Source organism: Phalacrocorax aristotelis, chromosome 2 (assembly GCF_949628215.1).
Source record: "Phalacrocorax aristotelis chromosome 2, bGulAri2.1, whole genome shotgun sequence".
Classification (NCBI taxonomy): domain Eukaryota; kingdom Metazoa; phylum Chordata; class Aves; order Suliformes; family Phalacrocoracidae; genus Phalacrocorax; species Phalacrocorax aristotelis.
Genome location: NC_134277.1, coordinates 39213470 through 39237507, shown reverse-complemented (window position 1 = coordinate 39237507; position 24038 = coordinate 39213470). Strand labels below are relative to the sequence as shown.

Genomic DNA, 24038 nt, shown 5'->3' with positions numbered 1-24038 from the left:
GCTGGTAGGTGAGAATTGCTTTTCTTTGGGATACATGCATAGGGAATTGGTATCAGAGCAAGAAGAAGCTGTTACGCCTGCTATACCATACTTGAGAGAACCCCAAGGAGATCTACTGATATTCAAGGATGCAGCCTCTGAGAGGCCTGTGGTGATCTTGTGCATTATAGCATTTGTCCTTGAAGCCCAGACAGTGCACGGTATTTGCAAGCCCCAGAACACCTACTAAGGAGGGAGAAGCAAGCCTACTGTAAGGCGAAAATAAGACAATGTTATGCTGACCTTTTGTGATGTGGTTAGGCTTTTTTGTAATAAATGATGAACTTGATTGTTTTCTCTGCAGAAGCAGTATTGCAGGAAGAAAATTTCAAAGGGGAAATACGTAAAATCAGCACTTCCTATGCTCATCTTCAGAGCGTGATTATAGATAAGCAGAAAAGTAGATCAAAGGAGATATACTAATTCTTTTTGGTATATGTGTCCGCCCACATGCCCAAAGGGAATTCTCTTCGTTGTTTTACCAGCTGCCCTAATACAATTTAGTAGGATCATGTTTTGGTTAATTTATAAGAGCGTGTATACTATTGGTATAAACATTTTCAAGGCAATGTGATAGATGATGTAAGACTAAGATTAGGAAATCTGCAGTCACTCATTTGCTCCAGCCAAGCTAGCTTTATCTGTTTCTTCCTGGGAAGATGTAATAGCATCGCTTCCCAAAGCATCGAGCTGTCAATGCCAGCTGTGACAGTGGGTCAATGTCTTCCAATGTCTCTGGGTTGTTTTTTTTTCCTCACTCTGCTATTGTTGCGTTCCTGTCCAGTCTCACCTCCCAGCAACTGGCTGGGTAGTGCTGGAAGAGGACACTTGATACATGAAAGAGCAAACGGGCTGCTAAGGCTGAGCCTTTGATTTTTGCTTTGTTTGTTTCCTTCAACTCTGCTTTTAGAACTGGTGTGCGCAGCTGAAATTGCTGCCTTCAGTAGTTATTTCTGGAAGGATACTCTGGTTATTATTGTAATTGATGCCGTTATCAGTGCCAGAAAACAAAACTGGCTGTGGACACGATCTGAGCTGGAAGGAGCTAAATAGGCCAGAAGTATTCCTGCTATCGTGGCTTTTCTGCCTTTGCTCTGCCAACAGGTGAAAATACCTGTAATGGATCTGTGGGCCTTGCTTTTTGTATTATGAAAACATTTTTTTAAAAAAGCTGGCATACTTGCAAAAAAACCTTAAGCGTACAGCTAATAATTGTGGGTTTGTGTTGGTTTAACAAATGCTGAAGTGTTTTGCTTGCTTCTCTGACTGAGCTGATATTTTGAGCTATTTTCCAACAGAAGTTTTCTTCTGTCACCTACCTTGTCCCAAAAGGAAAAGTTGCTTTAAAACTAACCCGTCTTCTGGCCAAAACCCACACCGCATTACCTAAAGTAGTTTGTCTACGTCTATTTGTCTGTCTTCAATGATGCAGACTTATCTTGACTATCTGTCACAAAATATGTGGATAGATGCATCTTTTTGTGGTCTCTCTCTTCCCTGAAACAGGAGTTGTTAGGACTCCTACTAAGACTGACAATTCCACTGTCAGACTTACATGGTGGTTATTTTGGAAAGCTGTTGGGTGTAACAGGTGCCTTCTGTTTTGGTCAAAAGACAGATATGCAGCTGATGGATCAATAAGAGCCACCAGCCAGAGCGCATACACTTTTTATGAAGTACCTTGAGAATCTGAAGTTAGGCAGACCAGAGGACTTCTATTATGTACTGTCTTTTTTTAATCTAAGAATAGATCATTGGTTTTTATTATAGGGTGCACACTACAGGAGCACAAAAAGAAAAACCCTTCCAGTAAAGTTAAATCTGGCCTTAATAAAAAGAGAAGTGTCGTGTGTGACATCCTAGCTAGAAAGTCATGAGGGAAGATGCTGTTCCCACATATTTCCACTGTCTTTGAAGAGAAATAGGACTCTTGTATCTGCTTTTCTGGTTCTTTTTTGGGAATGTCAGTTCTGTAGACAGCTTGCTAGGCTACATATTTTGGATATCAGGGCTACATCTTCTTTTAAAGGTATTGACTTATCTTGTACTATGGTGGCTGTAAGATGCTTTAGCCAACAGTTTCTCTACCAGTGTATTGTTCAAGTGTATAAAATATGCAAGAAGTCTTAAACAGAAAATTGTTTACATCTCAATCACAAACATGCGTTTTGCATTATTGATTTTTCTTATGCTGCTTCAATAGAGGTTAGAATGAATGCTGGATTATTCTTGTCATGTTTGTGTCACAATTTTTGCTGAGATGACTGAGATACTGGATTTTATTAGTTGCAAAGTTTTATGTAGTGGTGTATTTTTTTTGAATTAAGATAGTTCTGTCGATTAATTGAGACTATATGCTTGCATGAGAAGTGAGAACTGCCTACGGTATGCGGGAGGTACAAGAAAGTCTATTTTGCTTTTCCTTGGAAGCAGAAATCTGGTGTCTGGAGGTTAAAACTAGCCTCCTTTGTCTGCATCCCAGCTGTGCATGTGCTCTGGAATAAACAGTAAAATTGGTAAGAAAGGTAGTAATTTCTTGTGGCCTTAGACCATTTTCTTTCCTGACTCCACCTCGTTCCCTCAGGAGTGGGGAGGGAACAGCAGAGGAGTTCAGATGAGTGACTCACAAAGCTTCTAGAAGTATTGTAGCTTATATAGATGGTGATGCTGAACACTCATTGCTGTCTGTATGTGGGCAACATTTTACTAAATATTCTAGATAAATTATATAAAAACGTGCTTATACTGGGACATGCCTATGCACTTAAAGCTGTAGCTATTATACCCAGTCTTTGTCTTCTGAAGAAATCTGTAGTTCAGGACTTGGTTTTGCAGAGCTGATGAATTGATTTTAAACAATCTGTGTAAGTCTTACTTGGCTTTACAGTTTGGGGATTTTTTGGTTGGTGGCTTGGTTTTTGTTTTGGGTTTTTTTGTTTTTCATTTTTTACTGGAACCTGACAGAACAATTTCCTTCCTTTCCTGTATGCTTAATGAGACAAAATATTAAATGAAACCAGTTGCATTAATCTCGGCCTAGAAAAGCGTTGGGAAATGCTGATTGGCAAGACAGAAATCTTTATCTGGGTAGGTTTGTTGACATTGAATATGCTTCAGTGAGGTTTTCACTGTCATCAGCAGTGCTGCTACAGTCCTCTGCTCATCAATTCCTAGTGGAAAGGGATGATCTATAGAAAAGGTTACTATTTTTAGCTGCTTCAGAGTTCCTGTTTTTTCTGTCTGGTACAGACATGGCTGCTGTCATCCGTGTTTTAACCTGCAGGCTGCGTTCTTGCAATATATTCTTTTTACATGTACCTATGAAACACTCTTGGAACTTAACTGACTTAAACAAGTGTTGCTTGAAAATGACAATGCTTTTTTTAATTTGCAAAAAGCTATCATATCAACACAAAAGCTTTTTTTTGCAAAAATGCATATCCTCACTATTGTCCACTTAAAAATTAAGGAGTGCAATGGAGAAATAAGAAATCTTATTTTGTTAGCAGTTAGATACTGTGGAGGCTATCGATGGTTCACCCCTTGGGCCCCAGTAGACATGGCATTCTTTTTTTCTTTGTTAGGCCATTTTCGATTCTTCTTTCATACTACTTGTTTAATAAACATTCCTATAGGAAATACGTTACACTTCATCTGGAAACTTTTGAGGGCTTTGGGGAAGATGGATGCTGATGGTGACCTGCTATCTTAATTTATTTTAAGTTTTATTAAAATAACCTGAAAATTTTTTTTAGAGATGGAATATTCTTTCTTCAGATCTTTGGAAAGATCCTATATGATTCCTAAAGATTATAACTTCCTTATCACTGAAAGATATTAGTCTAGACAATCTGCTGAAAAACTGAAACCTTAGTCTGGTTTCGTTCAGTAGAATTGTGAACTTCAGCTTCTGACTTTCAGAATAGCTGTTATGTAGCATTAGAAACTTGTATTTTGCAAACCAGAGGATACCTTGGATGATATTCGAAGTTGAAAGAAGAGCTGATTAGAGATGGTGTTTCCATTGAGTTGAAGGCATTACTTTCAGTTGCAAGGGGTAGGAGGGGGGAAGATTGTTCCTTTAAGTAACCTCCAAGTGCTAGCTCATGGTAAGCAAAAGTTAAATGTTTCTAGATCTGGGTTGTCCTTTGGTTATGGAAGTAATTACACACACACATTCCTAGTGTGAGTATGGGTTTTTTCTTTGTCTGCTTGCTTACAATGTTTAGATTGCTATTGAGATCAATATAGTATCGGCTCAGTTATGTTGGTTCTCATTTTAATGCAAACTGTGACGTATTGACTTCTAACTCTGTGACGGTAGTAATGTCACCCTTCAAAAATATGTTATGCAAGATGTAGTATGTTAACTTGCTTTTGGAAATAGTTTCTATTTTATTTTAATTACATATAAGATTTCTAGAATAATTATCAGAGTAGATTAAAATATTCTTAATTCTTCTGAATTTTTGCAGCTAATTTAGTGTGAAGTCCTGTACTTTTTTACAGTAACTTGTATTTCTAGCTGAATTTTTAAAATCTGCTTTGGAGCACTAATTGCAAAGGTCAAAAATGGACCACTCTCAGATAATTTGAACTAAACTGGGCATTATCTCTGTCTAGCAACATGTTCAATTGGTAGTTTCAAAGAAACCTTATGGGACTCTTAACATCTGCTTACTATATAAACTTACTGGGTCTTGAAAAGTGATAATTTGCACTGAACATACGGACTTAGCTAGAATACCATTATCTAACAAGTGTGTGTAGTATGAAACCCAGGTATGCATTTTGTCAATGTACTTTGCTTGTAGACTTAAAATTTGGGGTTTTAAAAATTTTTTTTCAAACAACTGTTTACTTAGGCAAGTGAACTACAGTGTCTATTCTTTAGCATATTTTTCACAAATAAAAAGCAAAATATTTTCTAGGTTGCAGTTGCTGTGTTCATTAGGATGCAGTAGGGTGTTGCAGTAGATGAGCCTTGAGAATGTCCATGTTCTTATTTGAACTGTTTTTGCCTTGGACAGGAGGAGCATGAGCTGTCGTATGTATTCATGTGAATCTGTGTTGTTTCTTTTTCATAAATGGTTGAAATGCTAGAACAAAGCAGTGTAGTGTACAAAGCATTGCTTTTTCATAATTAAGACCAAAAGCATGAGATTCCTGGACTCTGTGTGATGAACAGAATATATTTATAAAGATGTTTGCTAGTCATATGCTGTAAATGAGAACTTGGGAAATCTGAATCGTATCTGAACTTTCATGGTGAATCAGAAAGTGGTGCTGTGTTCTGCCAAGCCAGCAGTCCTGAGCTTGGGCAGCCCTAGGCTAAGGTACTCTTCCGACCTTGCAGAAACCTTCACCTGCATGAAGTGTCAGCAGGAGTGAGTTCAGCAGTTTATTATGTTGCAGTGGTACAGTAGACGTTATTTCAAAAGAGTGGTAATGTGAGCTTTTCCTGCCTGTGGCCCCTAAAGGTGGGAATTCGTCTGTTAATATCCAAACCATTTAACATACCACTTAAACCTGTCTGTTTTTCTGCCTGGATTCACGTGTGAAACTTGAGTGCGGATGCTGTATCGAAGAGCTAGAAACTTGTTCACCATTGACAAATTCTGATCTTACCAGGCACTGGAGGACACTAGAAGTGCCTTCATGCTGCACAGCAGGAGCAAAAACCCTCCCTCTGTTCTGTAACACTGATGCTTATCCAGCAACTTTGACAGAAGCCATTTACATAATACACCCACAGACGAGCACCATTTAGGCAGATTCAAGCTGAAAAATTTGTTCAGCAAGTTGTAGGGCTTTGTATTATATTTTAGTAATAATGTTGTTATAATATTAATATTATATTTACATTATGTGTGATGTATTTGGGTTTTTTTAAGCCGAGGGTACGTTTGTCTAGACTAGCTGCAAAAACGCCATGGGTTTGGTCATTAATAGCTGGCTTCATGATACTCAGCTGATTATGAGAGATTTTACTCTCACTTAATTTTCAGAGTATTTATGTGGGGAATTTCTTGTGTTCAATGAGTTAAATGAAGACTGTTTTGCTGCTCTGACCATATGAAAGCAGTTAAAATGCTGGAATTTTGTTTACTGCCTAAATTGTTGTTAGTCAGCAGAGCCAGTATACCAGATTTCTTTGCGGCTTTTAGTGGAAAATATTAAACAGTTACTCTTTCTTCAGTTATAGGATTTTTACGTTTTCAGCTGCGTTAGTCACAGAACTGGCACAGATGTAACTGCAAAGACTGCCTCCCGCCCAAAAAAAGGCGCTTTTTTTTGTGCCAGAGGAAGTTGCATTGGGAGCAGTGGCTGGGTTCTCTGGTAAGTGTGACATGTGAGCATTACTAGGCATTTCATCCTGCCAGGCTGCAGTCACTGCTCACCAGGCTGCTGCTCAGTGGGAATGCTGCCGTGGTGGTGGTTTGTGCTCTGCTCCTACGGGCTTTTAATGATCGGCTCGGGCAGCTAGGCTTTTTTTTAAGCTTTGCAAGGCTATCTGCTGACTGTATACTTTAATTTGTAAAAAAAACTGATATGCAGAAGCTCTGACTAAAGAGGAGAATCAGGTTGGCACAGTGACAGATGTTCGGATAAAGAAGTTGGCTCAGAGAAGATGTACAGAGTCTGATTTTTTTTTTTTTCCTTTTTTTTCCTCTCCCCCTCAATCTGAATGAAGGCTATCATGGGAACTGCATTCACATGGTGATCAAAGAAACACTTGAGTGATGAACTGCTTTTGCAGAAGTCGTCTAAGGCAGTAATTTGAGCTTGTGTGTGCAGTAGCTAGCTTGTTTTGCTGAAGCGTTCTTCCTCAACAGTATTTCTGCCTAACGCGTTCCCTGATGGAGAAATCACAGCTACTGCCCCATGAAGGAAAAATGAACGCTCCGCATTGCTTGTGTCCCTGACGGAGTAACGCCGTCTGCGCTGCTGGCATTTGGGGAGGCTGGATTCAACCGGCAGTATTATTCAAGGAGTTCATTGTCCCCCGTGGTCTGACTCATCGCATGTAAATGTACTGCAGCCGTGCTGTACGTTGCAGATATCTTCCTTGCATGGGAAAGAATTATTTTCCTCTGAGCAGGTCTTGAATAACTGCTGGAAACAAGATGCATTTTTCTGGCTGGACTGTTTTTGACATTGAAAAGGGAAGCAGTAGAATGACAGGATGATCAGAACGTGCGTTTATTTTCAGTCACCAGTAGGCCTGCGACGGTTGATTTAAAACTGACCTTGCCGGAGTGGGTATAACTGCGGCTGTGTCTCTCAGGGCAATTGTTCCTTGTTCCGTCCTCGATAGGACGGTGTGGTGTCTTCTGCAACAATGATTTCACTGTGGGGGTAGAAGGACGCTGTGGAAGTTGTGACATTAACAGAGACAAATTTGCTTGTGAAAGGACAGCTGTGTGTGACAGTGAGCGCTGTTCGAATGGAATTGGACTCGGGATATTTTTATCAGCTGTTCCACAGTTTCATTATTGTGGTTTTGATGCCTAAGGAAATTTTATTTTAAACAGAACTTTTTTTTCAGCATTGTCTTGAACATCTCAGGGTGTTTAAATCTGAAAAATGAAGTGTAAGGGGGGGTTGGAATGTCCTTTTTTAAATGCTAATACACCAGCGGTAGCACTCACAAGTTTGTGAGGGCATGTGAAGCAGGTGAAAGTATTTCCTCTATGGTCCCCCTTGTGATACCTGCGGTCTGGTTCCAAAAATACTGTTGCTGGCATTTTTTTGTTTGCTTTTGCTTCCTCAAACGGATCGAATGAGTCGAGTCTGTATTGTTGTTTTGGAGGAGGTAGAAGATGATTCTCCCACATTTATTTCCAAATTACCTCAGGAAAATGTATCTTTACGTCCATCGCTGTCTGGAAACGTGCTGGTAAGGGATGTTGTTTGTTGGCATATTTCCTGCTTATAATACTGTTGCAGTTACCAATAGTTATTTTCCTAAAATTAACATGAATATGCATGATGTTGAAACAAGGCAAGGTGGTAAAAACTGCTTATGCTAAAGAGGGGAAGAAAGCTGAAACTTAGTTGTAGAATTAATATTTGCAAGGGCTCGTTCCTTTTCATGTAACTTTATGGTGCAGCAGTTACAGATCTCAATGCTTGTATAATAGCAGAGGATTTTTAGAGGGCTTGGTAAACTGTATTTGAAGTAAATGACTTTTCTCGGCTCCTCATTCCTCAATGGTACACTTACGCAGTACCACTTTAGAAACTGATGTAATCATTGTATTGCAATAATATGCTGTGCGTATTTTGAGAACTGATAGAGTATATAGTGTACATAAAAGAAGAGCAATTCTAAGTTAAAATGAAAAATAGCATAAGTCATAATCTTGATGTAACTGGTAGGTTCAAGTTACTACTTTCTGGAAGTGATCAGCACCGGGGACTCTGCTTTTATTGCTTTAAATTATTTTATTTTGTCAAGACTGACTTAAATCTTGCTAGCATATCTTTCTTACTTACTAAGAAATCCTGCTATATTTAGTAATAGATGTGTGTGAGTGTGAATTTGTTACCATATTTATCTGATGCACTTTCCTTTCCTGCTCTGTCTAAACAGGTGAAAAACTTCTAGTAACTTTAGCCACTTGCTAACGTAAAAGGGGTTTGTCTGCTTATATTATGTCCTGCAAATTCAGTACAACAGCCCTAATTTTATTATGAGGAGTTCTCTTTTCAGATGTTATAAGCTAGTCTTCTGGGCCCCCCTCTTTTTTTTTCTTTTTTTTTCTTTTTTAAATATTTCATTGACTTAGAGTCTGTTTGTATGTTTGAGGTTTTTAAAACTTGGCATTTCTTCAATTCCAAATACTGTTGCTGGTTTCTTTACTTCACTGCCTGGGATGTTTTATTTTGTCATCATCTTGTGTTTGTGTTATGTATCAAAAAGCCACATGTTATCATTAGAAACTAAAATTGGGTTATATTCTAAGATGTGTTTTTTCTTCATTTCAGCCACCATTGGTTCAAGCTATATTTAATGGAGATCCTGATGAAGTTCGAGCACTGATATTTAAGAAAGAAGATGTTAACTTTCAGGTAAAAATAAACATCATTAGCCTTGAATACATTTTAATTCTGTTTTGATATAGCTTTATGCTGTACTAATCACTTTAAAACTTTACTAATTCATGAGCTGTAAATTTTATTGCTTTTATGTGATAGGGTTTACTTTGCCTATCTGTACCCTTAACACTGGGAAGGAGTGTAGTTTTGTAGATCTGTGTCGATAGTAAAGACCTAATGCTATATTCCTTTTAAATGTTAGTTCTGCAGGGCTTGAGTAGCTGGAAAGTTTGTTTATACAGTGGCATCACACTTTTTAGAAAGTTAGACTGTTTCAGTGTGATGCTATTTAGACTTTGATTCTTTGTAAATTAAATATAGCATACAGTATGCATTAGGCAATTATAAGAAAATAGTCTGGAGCTTCAGTAGGTAGGTTTAGTAGTGAATTTTATTAATATAATCATTAAGCTTCCCTTTTTGAAGTAAAAAGGAGAAATTGTGTTTATATATCCTATTTGTGGTGCTGCAAACCCAGACACTGCAGATTTAAAAATTGTACAGAAATCAAATTGTGTGTGTTCCATTGGGTGAAATTCAAGATTTGAACAGCATGCAGTTACGGTATTTACTTTCTATTAAAATTCTAATACACGTTTGACACTATGCAAGATAATATAGCATAAACTCCTTACATTGATTAGAAATTGGTTTGATTATTAAAGCAGACTGGCATAAACCATTTAGGGCCTAACACTATGGGAATGTATGTAGCTGTTTCTCCTCAAATGCATCAGAACAAAAGTGATGCTAAAAAGCATAGGCTAACATACAGATGCTACATAGTGGCCAGTGTAAGACTATGATAATTGTTTACACTTTCTTACTGAGATATGTAAACCAAAAGCAAATACTTGGTTTGGTATGTGTATTTTGACATTTAAAAGCATTCTGCAGAATTTGCCTGACCAATGCTAGCTGAAGTATAAGGGAGTCCTCACATTATCTTGAAGAGCTTGAGTATGACCTTGTATAAGTAAGCTTGCTGTCAAATCTAAAGTTTTGTTTGATCAGATTGGACTTTTTTCCTCTTTTTCAGTAGTTCTGCATGTTCTTAAGCAAGATTGTGTGATGGATTATGTAAAATCAAAAGACTTAATTGTCTGCTTACGTATGAGAGCGTTAGCTGTGTGTTGTTCCAGTCTCTGGTCACATTGCCATTTTTATTTTTAAAAGGTGATTAGTCTGTATTGTTACATCTATATTCCTCCATGTGCAAGTCAGGTTTAGCATTCATAGCTATAGTGCTTGTAAACCAAGTTAGGTTAGTATCTTTCTGCTTTTTTGATTATCGATTACAAAAGCCTCTGCTAGATTTTAGTATGTACGTAGTAGTGGATCTCAAGTTTTGTCAAACAGTTGTCCATGAATACGCAGTCAGTTGTGCTTAAATAGGGAAGCATGTAATTTTTTTGTCTTTGAAGGGGGTTACTTCAGGCTGCCAGGTAGTTAGAGTGAAGAAAAATATTATAGGTAGAATATTCAAGATGCAGAGGTTTTTACATTTTATATCTTTTTTTTGTGTGGGTTTTTTGTTATTTCTTTTTTTCCCTGTAACAGAACGTGTGTGCATCTTAAACTAGTGACACCCAAGGTATCTTTAGAATCCATCCAGAACAAATACAGTATTTTTTCACAATCACCTTCTTCAGCATAGGCAGATACTTATCACACGTGACTGTTCCTTCCTACCATGGCACTCCCAGTCCTACCACAGTATTTAATATTACATCCACATATATCCCTTAAAACACTGTTTGTTGGGACTAAAGAAGCATATAAATTCTCTTATTGTTTGGTAGAAATTAAGTAAGCTGCCTTGTGGATTTTTCCTTGTCTCTCTGTGTCTTGTTATTTTTCTTCGGGTTTTTCATTTGTTGTATGTTCTTGGCTGGAGATAGTATATCCCTACATAGTATAGAACCTAAGTTTTCCCCTTAGGTATGCGTTATAAATTGGTGTGGGCAGAAGGAGGGAAAAAGTGAAGAAAATGAAGTGGTTATGTATGTTTCCTAATAAAGAGAAGGATCATGAAGAACTGTTTTGTCTGTTGTGGATTGTATTAGACCAGTGTATATGCTGGATTTTTTTCCACTTCTCTATCCAAGTGCTTCAGTACAGTTGTTTGAATTCCAGAGTCATTCCCTTCAATGCCTCTGCAGAGTCATTTCCCCCTCTCAAGAGCAACTAATTACTTTGCAGTTTATATTCTAATAGTTGAGATTCCTTCCTTTCTCCCTTCCCCTGAGCATGAGTTGGACTCTGTAGCTGGAGACCTGCAGGGTTCTGCAAATTCATTTTGCCGAGAACTGAAGGTAGAGCTGTAGGTCTTCGTTGTGACAGTGACATTCATGTAGGACATTGTTAGTGTCGTGAGGAAATGTGGGTAGCTTCTTTTTTTTCTTCTGGTGTCATCCAGCTTCATTTACGTTTTTACTTTCAAAGTATGTTACCTTTAACATTAATCACAATTGGCTTAATATTCTTTTAAATCTAAGTGAGTTGAGTCGGTGTATTTGGCTTCCCAAAGCTACGCTGTGGTAACTGTTAATAATATGGTAATATCTAAAGATTGCACTCAGGTTGGGCTGTATTTAGAGCATTATTCCTAAAACATATGATGTCTTCTACCATAGTGTTACATCTAGAAAGATTCTGAGATAGATGGCCTTCCATAACATAAGTTGCTGTGTGCAACTCTTAAGATGATGTACTGATAGCAAGCGGGCTTCTTCAGGAAGAAGGTTGTTCTCTGTTCATGCCACACCAGCCCTCTTGAGTCACAGGCTCAGTCCAGATTTAGGAAGTATGTATTGTATTCCACTATACAGTTGCAATCTTTTGTGAAGAAAGCAAATTGAGTGTATGCCTAGCTGCTTAAACAGTGGTTCAAAAAGGCTTACCTTCTCTGCAAGTTGGTTTTTTATAGGCACATTTGGAACGTCAGCTCTCTTGAGGCTCCAATTAATGGAGAAAACTGAGGGGAATGGGTTGCTTCTCTTGTTCAATATCTTTAATAATGATCTGGATGAGGGGATCGAGTGCACTCTCAGTAAGTTTGCAGACAACACCAAGCTGGGCAGGAGTGTTGATCTGCTCGAGGGTAGGAAGGCTCTACAGAGGGATCCGGACAGGCTGGATTGATGGGCCGAGGCCAATTGTATGAGGTTCAACAAGGCCAAGGGACAGGTCCTGCACTTCAGTCACAACAACCCCATGCAACGCTACAGGCTTGGGGAGGAGTGGCTGGAGATCTGCCTGGAGGAAAAGGACCTGGGGGTGCTGGTTGACAGTTGGCTGAACATGAGTCAGCAGTGTGCCCAGGTGGCCAAGGCCAACAGCATCCTGGCTTGTATCAGGAACAGTGTGGGCAGCAGGAGTTAGGGAAGTGATCATGCCCCCTGTACTCAGTATTGGTGAGGCCACACCTTGAATATTTTGTTCAGTTTTGGGCCCCTCACTACAAGAAAGACATTGAGGTGCTGGAGCGTGTCCAGAGAAGGGCAACAAAGCTGATGAAGGGTCTGGAGAGCTGGTCTTATGAGGAGCGGCTGAGGGAGCTGGGGTTGTTTAGTGTGGAGGAGTCTGAGGGGAGACCTTATTGCTCTCAACTGCCTGAAAGGAGGTTGTAGTGAGGTGGGTGTTGGTCTCTTCTCCCAAGTTACTAGCGATGGAACGAGAGGAAATGGCTTCAAGCTACATGAGAGGAGGTTTAGATTGCATATTAGGAAAAATTTCTTCACTGAAAGAGTGGTCAGGCATTGGACCAGGCTGCCCAGAGAAGTGGTGGAATCGCCATCCCTGGAGGATTTAAAAAACATGTAGACGTGGCACTTAAGGGCATGGTTTAGGAAGCATGGTATTGTTGGGTTGATGTTTGGATTTGATGATCCTAGAGGTCTTTTTCCAACCTTAATGATTCTATGATTCCCTTCCCCAAGAAAGCTGGAGAAACTGTAGCTGCTTGTTTCATGAATCAGACTTAAATCACACACATCACATATGCCAAGCCTTGATACAGTTTGTGTTGTATGCATGGCTCTTGCTATGCTTTCTGTGTGTGTATATGTGTGTATATATTTATGTTTAAAAAATTGTCATTTCTTGGTACCATCCCAAGCTTTTGAGACTTGGCAGTAAGGAAAATCTTCTGTGATAACTGAGACATTTAATATCTCTCTATTAGTTAATGGGGATCCTCAACGTTTCCTGCTCTTGCTGATTAAATTAGTGTGGCTGATTTGAATTTTATGTACTTTCAGCAGTTAGTTTTAGCTAACTGTTTTGAGCATTGCCTTTTATAAATCAGGATTTGTTTGGTTTTTTAAAAGATTTGGAGGCCTATTACTGTTGCAGACTGTGCCATTTCTGTTTGAAACCAGAACTTTTGTGACGTATGTTCAGTTTAAAGAATCATGAAAAGGGAATATTTCATCTCAGCTATTTATTAAGAGTATAATTTTGTGGAGGCAATACCAATTCACTGTCAAAATTGATTTAAAGGTTCAAGATCTGATCATTGAAATAAGTATTCAAAATCAGAATGATTTTTCCTTCTCTTAGACCTATTAGGGTAATATTTCTTGCCATGAAAAGTGATTATTCAGGTAACCTAGTATTCAGTTTTTATAACCCGATTGCATTTGATCTTAGCCAAGGGAATAAACATCTGATCCTCTCTGGATCAGTGTGCCCCTTGCTCTTCTCACGCTGAAGCCAAACAAGTGCTCTTTCTGGAGGAATCCCAAAACCACACAAATCTCTCCCAATGTTTCAAAGGGCTCACTGCTCCTATTTAAAACAGTGATATTGACATATGTGATAAGTGACTTAAAACACAAAACACCTGAATTTTACTGCTCATTGTGCACTGCAAGATTAAAACTATGAAACTTATTTGAAAGCTGTTTTCTGTGTTAGCTAGTGGGGTGGGTTTTTTGTGGTGAGTTTTTTTTTGTGGTTTGTTTTTTCTTTCAACACAAACTGTAAGATGGGAAAATTAAATTCTACATACTGCACCAAAGACTGCAGCAATCAAGGTTATCTTTATGCTTTCTATGGACTATTGACCATCTAGCACAGCTCTTAATTTAATGGCTTTTTTGTGTAGTAAGTAACAACAACAACAAAAACCCCTTACCTGTGCTACTATGTTGGGAAGAAAGGAAAATGAAAGAAAACAAAACCATATCACTAAACAATCTTGTCTGCCCTCCCTACCCGCTTACCTCTATTAGATAACAATGAAATGTCACCCATAAATCCCAAGCTTTGTTCCTGGGGTGGGCAAGGAGTATGATCCAGTAGTACCGAAGTGCCAGGTACAAATAGGAGGCCTAAGTGTATGTACCTGACATTGTTATTTTGAGCAATAGGGTGGTTGTGTGGATGACACTTGCAGTAGAGATGCAGGCTTCCTCCCCAGTCCTGCCAAATGTGGGTTTGCATAACTTCTTGTTTGTGTTATTTGCATACTAGGAGAATGTTGTCGGATGCCATTCGAGGGTAAGATACAACCTCTTATTTGATTATCTGTTAAACTTTTTCATTTATTTTATTCTGCAGGTCTTTGCATAGACTGAAAGAGGAGGAAAATTGGTCTGTTAGTCTAGTGACAAATCTAGGGCTTCTCATACAGCATTGGGTCTGGGTACCAGGAGAATTAGATTATCAAGGGTCTCAAATATCCTAGTAATTTAGGAATTAATAATGGAAAATTAAAGCACAGTTTAAAAACCAAGCAAGATTCTTTGTGGTGCTGATATTGGTTGGTAAAGTCCTAAACGAGATTAGCAAAAATAGGTAAGGAATTTATGGTTTCCTGGCTTTCATCTTTATACTTAACCTTGTGGGATGAACTGTGGGGTAACAGGGTTTTTCTGCAGACCTGAGAGTGCAGTGTAGCCTAAATTACTTGGCTGAAATATGGAACATTCTACAGAATTTAATAGAGTTCAATGTTCTGATAATACAAATAAATTCTGTACCTATTTCATACACTAAAAGAATTTTTATATGTGTCGTTATGTGGAAAACTAGTTGCTGTCTAATTCAGCAATTACATTCTAAATATTTCTCAATGTAAAGAAACTTAAATTAATAAATATGGCCTTGCTTAAAAACAAACAAAAAGCCATAATGTGTAATGAGATCAAAATAATCATTAGGAATTTTTATACTTTTATGTTCATTATCTTTCTGTAGCCAATTATTTTACCAATGACTAATGTGGGGTTTTTTGTTTGATAAAAAGCATGTGCAGGTACAACTACAAGTGTCAATTCACTTTAATCTGTCATACCTATGTCTCTGAAAACCTTTCTCCATTATTTGCTATGCATAAATTGTATGAGTTATGCCTTTTGTAACTTCGGGGTCATGTTAGTATAAGAATTTGCTGGTTGGGACAACTGGAAGAAGTTGCTCTGAGCAAGTTAATACATGATGGTTTTCAAATAGCGGTGGTTCATCTGCAATACCTTGTTTCTGTGCTTTTACAGGGGAGTTCAGGGAGGCTGTTTTTAACAGGGAGTGGGAATAGTTTTGTAAAAAGCGGGGAAAACTTTGACAGTTTTGCACAGAGATTTGTAAGGGCCAGATAAAAGCAATAGGGAAGCAGGTGCATCCAAATCATATTCCTCTCCACTTCAGGAATACTATGACTATTGATCAGAAAAGTTTTATGAATTACAAACCATTACAAAACTTTTCTACACCTGGAGCATGCTTGCAGGGAAATAATCTTCCAGGCCAATTCATCTGTAACACCTCTTGTTACTAGATAAAACTTCTGGCAGTCACAGCAAAGCTACCCTGTGGCTTTTGTATCTAAACTGGTGAGAATAAATAATAGTTAAAAGCTAGCATAATGCAGCAATGCTTAAGCAGGAATTGTGCTCAGTTTTTAAGTCTTCAAGCTTTGTTTCTGAAGAGGTGAGAGATTATGGGTTTGCTAACTAGTCTGTGTGTCTCAGGCATGCATCCAACCCAGTGTTGGTAACTGTTTTGTCAGGTCCCTGCAGGCAAAGTGGGCTGTTTGCATGAAGGACTTCTTGTTGGCAGCTGGAGTTGGCAATAAAGACTTGCAGTAATGTATTTGGTACTGTGAGCAGCATCTTATTGTATTCCCTGGCAGGACAGACTGTGCAGGCAGCACTCTTAACTTCTGGTTGGCTGCTTTGAGTGTAAGAGGAATTAAAAAAGCATCCAGAAAACAGTAAAATATTTGGAAGAGCACAACTTAGCTATTTTTTTTTTTTTCTAGTTCCTATCTTAATAGGTCAGGGTATGAACTTTTCCTTTCTTAGCTGTGGTTGTTGCTAGAGAGTTTCAATCTGGTGTACCTTTTTCTTTCAAAGTACCAGTCACTTTTTTAATTGGGTCTTTTGCTAATTTCCAACTGCAGATGAGCATTTAATAAAGATACACTGCAGTTATTGTAACTTGAACTATCTAGACTGACAATGTGAATGTTTAGTTGTAATAATATCTTGGAGGACCACACAATTTAGACCTGTTAAAAACAATCTTAAATTTAACACCTTCTCTCTAAAAATGTTGTAATATCTTGGGTCTCTAATCATAGCAAAGAAGTATTTAGTGAAAAATGGTGACTTATGATATATTAATAAATTACATAAACATTTGCATGTCTTCCTCTATTGAGAACACTGTTATTCTCAGAGAGATTTAGAATGAAGGCAAATTTGAGTTTCCCATCTTTTATCATGTGCTAGTTTATAGCTAGTATGATTCTTAAGATTTATAGCCTCAGGTTTTATTCATCAGATCTAGAGGAAAAAAATTTTAGACTGCCTGCTAATTTTCCAGATTACTTATCTGTTTAAAATTCTGTTCAACTTTGGAGTTGGGTTTTTTCCCCTGCTAGAAAGTTTTCTGCTTGGTTGAATGTTATTTGTAATCTGTTTTTATTTCAAATTTAGAGTGTAGCAGATTTGGGGGATAAAATTAGAGGTATTTGTGAGTTTGAAAGACTTTTCAATATGATGAGAGGATAGGATGAGATATAGTTTTGAGTTTGGTTCTAGTTATTTTACTTCAGTTTCATACTTTGGATTGTTAGGCACAGTGACTTTCTGTGAGTTTTCCTGCAAATAAGAACTGTATTTTGAAGAGACACATGTATGTGTGTGTGCACACCTATACATACACATGCAAGTTATATGTAAAAAGTGAGCGTGTGTGTATATATATAATTTTTAAAATATGGTAGCTTATCTAGTGCTAATGACGATAAGCATATAATGAATTGATAGCAAGAACAGTCCTTTGAAATCACTGTAGGAGGTTGCAGAGAAAAGAAAACATTCCTGTATAAAGAAACACTAATAATGAGAATCCCTTCAGTAAAAAAAACACTGCTGCAAAACACAGGCCTTGACTCAGTGCAGCAGCTCCTGCTGGGCAACCTTTGCCTGGAACCAGCTTAGATGCTGGAGCAGAATGTTTGGGAAATATTGGCTTGGGCAAATGGGGGGCAGTGAGACACTGCAGAGAGCAGGTGAAGTCAGGATGGGCACAAATCACAAAACAAGCCGCGTGCGCCTTCAGGTGCTTCCACTGCTGTGTATTGAAGGATTTTTGTTTCCCATCTAAATAATGATAATTATACCTCTGTCTTACTCAGAAGATATCTCTAATAAGAACTGAGAGTGCTTTTCTAATTAGATAGACGCATTTTAAATAGTTAATGGCTTTAATTTGGTATGTTTTCATTTTGCATGAGGTGTACGTAAATATATTTTTCGTACATCTAGGAGAGAAGAAAATAGTATATAATCTCAGAGACTAATGGTAGCACTCATCTTCTCTATCCTGTTTGCCCACAGACTTATAATAAAATACAGCTGTAGAACAAGAGCAAGATGTTTCTTTCTCCTCAAACTTTTGCTTGAACTTCTGTCCAATGTACATGTCAATGTACTGTACTGCCTTCTGCTTCTAGATGGTCTCCGTACTAAACTTACTCTTTCTACCACAAACAGGAACCCCCATTTGCTGCGTCACCAGCCTGATGAAATGATGAGTCGTGAGACTCTCCTGCTTTATAAAGCATTCACTTAATTGAAATTTCTTTACATCTGAGGCATAGCAGGAAAACTCTGTGAGGAAACCTATTTATTGCGAGAGTGTGTGTGGTCCTTTGCAGACAGGAGCAGGTTCTGCCTGCTCAGAATTTACAGCCATGCATCAGTTTTAATATGGTGCTGAAGTATCTTGCATGCAAGAAGATCTAGGAGTTGGTTTTTAGAAGGGCATTATGTGAATAGCGTGGGTAAATAGTGTAGGGTTTTATTAACAAGATACAAAGTTAGCTCATAACACATCTTGCCTCTAGTTTTATTGTGTTTTTAAGGGAATAGAGTTCAGCACTACCATATGGGAACGTCCAGGGGTTATTTTGGTAAAGAATTAAGTCAGTTCTTAAAAACATGAATATTCATGTTAAGTATCTGAAGGAATAAGAAGAAACCTTGCTGCAGGGAATGTAGGAAAGCTTTTCCTATAGGAAACCTTCTTCCACATCTAAAGGATCTGATATGAGACAGTTTGCTCCATGGATCTGAAGCCTGACTGATTCCAGAAATGAAGAGCTTTGGAGACCTATTTCTTCCAAGTGCTGTGGAAACCCACTGCAAGGTGTATATTGTCAAGAGTATCCACCAGCTACTCAAAGAAGAATTAAATTCATAATATAACAGTTATTTACTGCTACTTAACTCTATTAAAGCTGTGGGTTTCCCGATCATTAGTGTAGAATGTTTTTCAGCTATGTAGAATGTTATTCATCTGTAACGAATAATCGGATATCTTATTTCCTTTTTAGTGGTTTAGAGAATGAATCATGTTTTTCAGCCTCAATATAAAGTGCATCCAAATGACGTTGGGTTCCTCTTCTTGTGTAGAAACAGATTCAGAATGTTTTTAATACAAATCTGTGTAATTAGACATTTTTCTTCAGAATTGAAACTCTCAATGAGAGAACCTTGCCAGTCTGAAGAGGAATAACTCCTTGCTTCATGTTGATAACAGTGTATTTAGCCTGTGCAAATTAGATTTTCAGATGTATTGAGTTATCACTCTTATTAGAGTGATACAAACAAACCTTCAACAGAGTTATGGGATAATCTGACTCACATCAGCAAATTGCTACTTGTTGCAGTGGAATCTGTGGATGGTAGCTCTCAAAAGGTTACCATTGCGAAGGGTAGGACTTGGAAATGAAGAATGTGCTTACATGGCATGGTGCTGCCTTGTACAGGTAATGAGAAGTATTCTTTAGAGACGAGTATGAATTAATATCAGTGCAATGTGCTATTCAAGCTAATACATCCTCCTCATCATCAGGTCTAGTAAGCTTGCCTAGCACTATGCTAAGATGGTTATAGTGTTTGCTAAACTGGGCCAACAAGCTCGGATGTCTGCATGGCAGTGTTCTTGCCGTATTGGCTGTACACTGAATTTGTTTTACAGTAATTGAGGGTTTGACAGCCAAGTTTTGTTTCGGTTGTTGTTATTTCTTTAACATTGAAAAATTACCGTTGATGTGGAGAACCACGAATAATTAGATCAAATGTAAGTGTTTCAACAATTCTGTGTTTGAGCCTCCAGTGTGTTTCTTAGTGATAATGATTTTGTAGATCGTGTCTGATTTGTCATATTACTTCTAGTGATTATTACTTAAGATTGTAACTTTCAAAGCCTAATTGAAGTTCTGTGTTTCCTGCTGCTTTTACAAAACAAGCTAGAGGCAAGGTCTTGAATAGTAAGAGCTTACTGGGGTTACTCCTGGCAGTTGCTGTGCCTGTCACGCAGGGGGCTGGTGTTCGAGAACAGAACATCCCCACTGAAAGAGCAGAGAGAAGAAAAAAGCTCATTAGGCTTAATGTGTGTTGTACATAATATATACAGTAATGTGTAACTTCCAGTGTTAACACAGTCCTTAATGCATTGCTGGTAATAGCAAGATAGGATTTGAATTTACTGATTATGTGCAGTTAACCTTCTGGGTGAAAACTCTTTATACAGATGCAACATACCTTTGAACAAGACAATTTTCTCCACTTTGCAAGTGGTTAAAGCTATCTTACGTATCTGCTGCAGAATACCTAATGCACCATCATCTCCTTTGTACGTTTGGCCCTTCAACACAGGCTCTACACATGGTAGATAGACCTTTAAGTTCCTTGAATCTACTCTAATAAAGGATGGATGTATATCAAAAACTGGGAAATGAAAGTGTTTCTCTGTTGTGTGCTACATATTGTAGGGAGGGCTATCCCATAAATGCCCAAGGAGGAGGACTCTTGTGGACTGTTGGTAGGTGGCGGTAGGGCCTGGAAAGGCTAATGTTGATGTCAGGCCTGAGATCAAATGAACTGGAAGTTCCTTTTGCAATGAGGGATCTCTGAGACCTTGCTGTAGAGTATGCCCCAAATGTTCAGATACAATGTCTGTCTGGAATATGAAGTTTGAGGGGCATTTTCTCAGGCCTATTATATCAGCCTATACCTTTCTCTCTCCAAAGCCAGTGGAATTCTGTTCTCTTTTCAGTCTTTATTAAAGTCCTACTTTGTTATCAGCCTTCCTGATCATTAACTTCATTTCAGTTTTTATTTGCATGAACTAGTAGTTATATACATATGCACATATGTAATTATAGTAACTTCTAAATAAATTACCTAATGCTGGGTTATTGTCTCAAAGGACTGCAAATGTCTTGCTTTAGTTGCTGCTAGCTCTTCTTGTAATGACAGTTGTCTTCTCAGCTTATCCCCTATCCACTTAGCCTAAGCAACAGTGCAAATAACATACTTTGATCCTTTCAAGGTTAGGAGCACTTCTGGAGGAGTTTTGATCCTCGCTAGCAGAGGCTTTCTGTTGGGTTCTGTTAGTTATCAATGTAGGGACTTTTTGTTTTCTGTTGCAGACACTTCCTGTTGCGTGGAGGGTTTTCTGACTCTCATTCTTCTGTTGGATTTTTCTTGCCTAACAATTTGTCTCTATATTAGCATAGGTTGTGTTGTATGCTGCCTTGAGTCAGGTGTTTAGAATAGTGCCAGGGTATCTTAACAGAAGGACTTTGTGTATTGCAGCTGGTTAACTTGACTTCACGAAGTTATTTAACTTGATGGGCACTGTCAAAATGTTATAGCTTGCTCCAAGCAGAAGTGCTAACGTTAAACACACAACCTGAAAACTACATCTTTTCCTGTCACCAAGACAATGCAGTTAGCGAGAGGAATACCTGATTTACATCAGACACGTATAGGGTTGTCATTCCAGCACTAGCCTTTGCAACGAAAAAGGCAGAAACCTCAGCTTTTCTGAACAAAAGTGTCATTGGCCCGAATGTAATGTGGTGGATTTAAACTGGGATGGAGATGCGCATACCTCACCTAGTGTGGTGTGATCTTTCACTGGAGCATAAACAGAGCCTGTATTGTACTCTTTCCTCTCCTGACATATTTTCTTATTTGTGTCCTCAAATATTACAGGTAGATGACAGAGTAAGATGAGGCAGTCACCATCCCTCGTTCAGCTCGCTCTGCGCGCACAGGCTGGGTTACGTAATGTGCTCCGCATCACTGTACTCCCATTATGGAAAGTCCGTTGTTTTCACATACTGCTTTATTTTTTTCAAAAAATAGTTTCAGAATTATTTATCATTTTTCTTACCAGCAACTGCATTCCAATTAAGCTGGGGGTTTTCCTGCCATACATACCAGGTAAATGTTTACAAATCATATACTTGGCATTCGGGAAGGGTAAATCCAAAGGAAAGTATTTTTAATGAGATATTATTTTATCTGGTTTTTAAAATATAGCATAGTTTTTAATGCTAGAGAGGTTTGTGGGTGGGGTTTTTTAATGTTGGTTTGGGTTTTTGTTGGTTGATTGGTTTGGGTTTTCTGCTGTTCCCCTTCCCCCACCAATGATCTAGTGTATTAGCAAATAGTCTTGGCCATAAAAGTTGCTCTGCTTTTCCTTCCTTTAACTCGGGAATTAAGTACATCCAAAATGTCTCAGCTGTACTGTGAGATCAAGTTGCCTTTATTGAAGGATAGAGAATAGCTCTTTATTTATTCCACGTATTGGGCAAGAATTCAGTAGCCTTTACTAGTGACATACGGGACCAAATCCTTGATGTTGGAACTTAGAGTGAAAGGGAGCAGCTCAGAAAACTTGCTCAGTTAATCAGGTCCTCATCTGATACCCAAACGGATGCTTGAGTTCACTCACAAGGAATCTTAGACTTAATAATTTGGGCGAAAGAAATTATGTACACATTCTTATAGAATAGACACCTAGGTTCAGCTTTTCTTACAAGCTGCATTTGTTCTCTATGTGAGTTTGAAAACCTGACCAGTGAGAATTATAGCAGTGACAGCAATGTTACAAAACCTGGATGGAACATAAAAAATTAAAGGGTATAAGATGATGTGTATTTCCAAAAAGCACCCTGACTTAGTACTTTCAAAAAACAAAAATTAGAGAGCAAAGTTTTTGAGGTGAATTACTTGGAAATGGAAAAATACACAGTAGTTTGGTTGTTTCAAAATAGGTCTCTTGAAGTACTTGACTACAAGTCAAAAAGTCTTCTTGCTGTGTACCTCTTTAGTTATGAGGAATAAGGATGCAATGTCTGCCAGAATACCTCAAGCCCTCTTGTCCTTGTATGTGGTGTTATTGATAATTTTTGACCTTTAGGAGTAACATAACTTCTAACAAAAGTAGGAAACTTAACTTCATTCTCTCTTCTCATTGGCAGACAAAAATAATGGTTTTCCAGAAACCAAATGAAAAAAGAAACACTGTACTCTACAAAATTTTGTCTGTCGTCTTAGTAAAACAGCATATTTTTGAACATTCAGTACTTCAAAAAGACCTTCTTGAAAACATGGCTTGCTCATGAACTGAGTCTCACTGTTTAAATATTTAAACCACATCAAGATAACTTGTATTTTTCTGAGTGTTCATCTTTAAATGGGAAATTTTTACTCTCATTCTCTAATTGAGAGTTTAGCTAGCTGTGGGGTCTAGCAATCATAACCATAGGTGGAGCTGAAGCTCAATAGCTGTTCCTGGCACTAAATGTGACTAATTTCTTTTTATTTTTGTGTGTCTTTTGATGCCACCATTTTAAGTGGACAGGGCTTCATCAGTTATACCTGATCGGTGTTTTGTGCCTAATTCTTATGATGGAAGACACCTAGCATTTGAAGAGTTAATTTTATGAAAAGATGTCCAGAATAGTGTTGTTTAACAGTATGAATTGTTCTGAACTTGTTTCCTTTTTTGCCAGTCTTTTTTATATTGTAGTACCACCTTGCATTCAAAATTACACTTCCCTAAGTTCCTATGGACATTCGTTCTGGGATTCAATAAAAGTTAAAAGAGCAGATTTTCTCCCATCACCTTCCTTCAAGTTGTTCTACTGAGTGCCAATATTAAAGACCAGATCACTCTGGCATCTGATGTTTGCTCATGTAGCTTCAACTCTTGATATTATTTGTGCAATTTTTATTAAACGTATTTCTAGGTGTTACTTAAAAACAAAAATATTAGAAAGATACAGCTGAGCTATCTTATTTGTTTTTAAAAAGGAATTTTTAATAAGTGGTTGAAAATAAGTGAATATTCCAAAATAATATGTCACTATAATATAGATGAATGCTTGATGTTTTTTCTGTACAAACTTAGTTTTAATGATTCCCACCAGGTTCCTCTTAGTGTTCAGGCATTTTAGAAGGGAACCAAACTTTCAATGTGCTTTTTGTCTATAAGATTTTATTCTGTGTATGAATTGTGTGTAATGGTTCAGTGAGGATAGTTTTTTATCAGTTTTAGTTTTGTTATTTGAGTAGAGTCAAATC

At 37.9% G+C, this 24038-nt stretch overlaps 1 protein-coding gene across 4 annotated transcripts in view; it reads left to right on the top strand.

Moving 5' to 3' along the window:
* The window catches only part of ANKRD28 (ankyrin repeat domain 28), a 124510-nt gene that overhangs the window by 35844 nt on the left and 64628 nt on the right, over positions 1-24038 (top strand). For 3 of the 4 annotated variants that reach the window (XM_075083159.1, XM_075083161.1, XM_075083160.1), the window contains exon 2: positions 9031-9114. In XM_075083159.1, the coding sequence (XP_074939260.1) occupies positions 9031-9114 (84 nt within the window). Of the gene's footprint in view, positions 1-6273; positions 6379-6733; positions 7940-9030; positions 9115-24038 lie in introns of those variants that run through there. The other variant, XM_075083158.1, reaches the window with a different exon arrangement.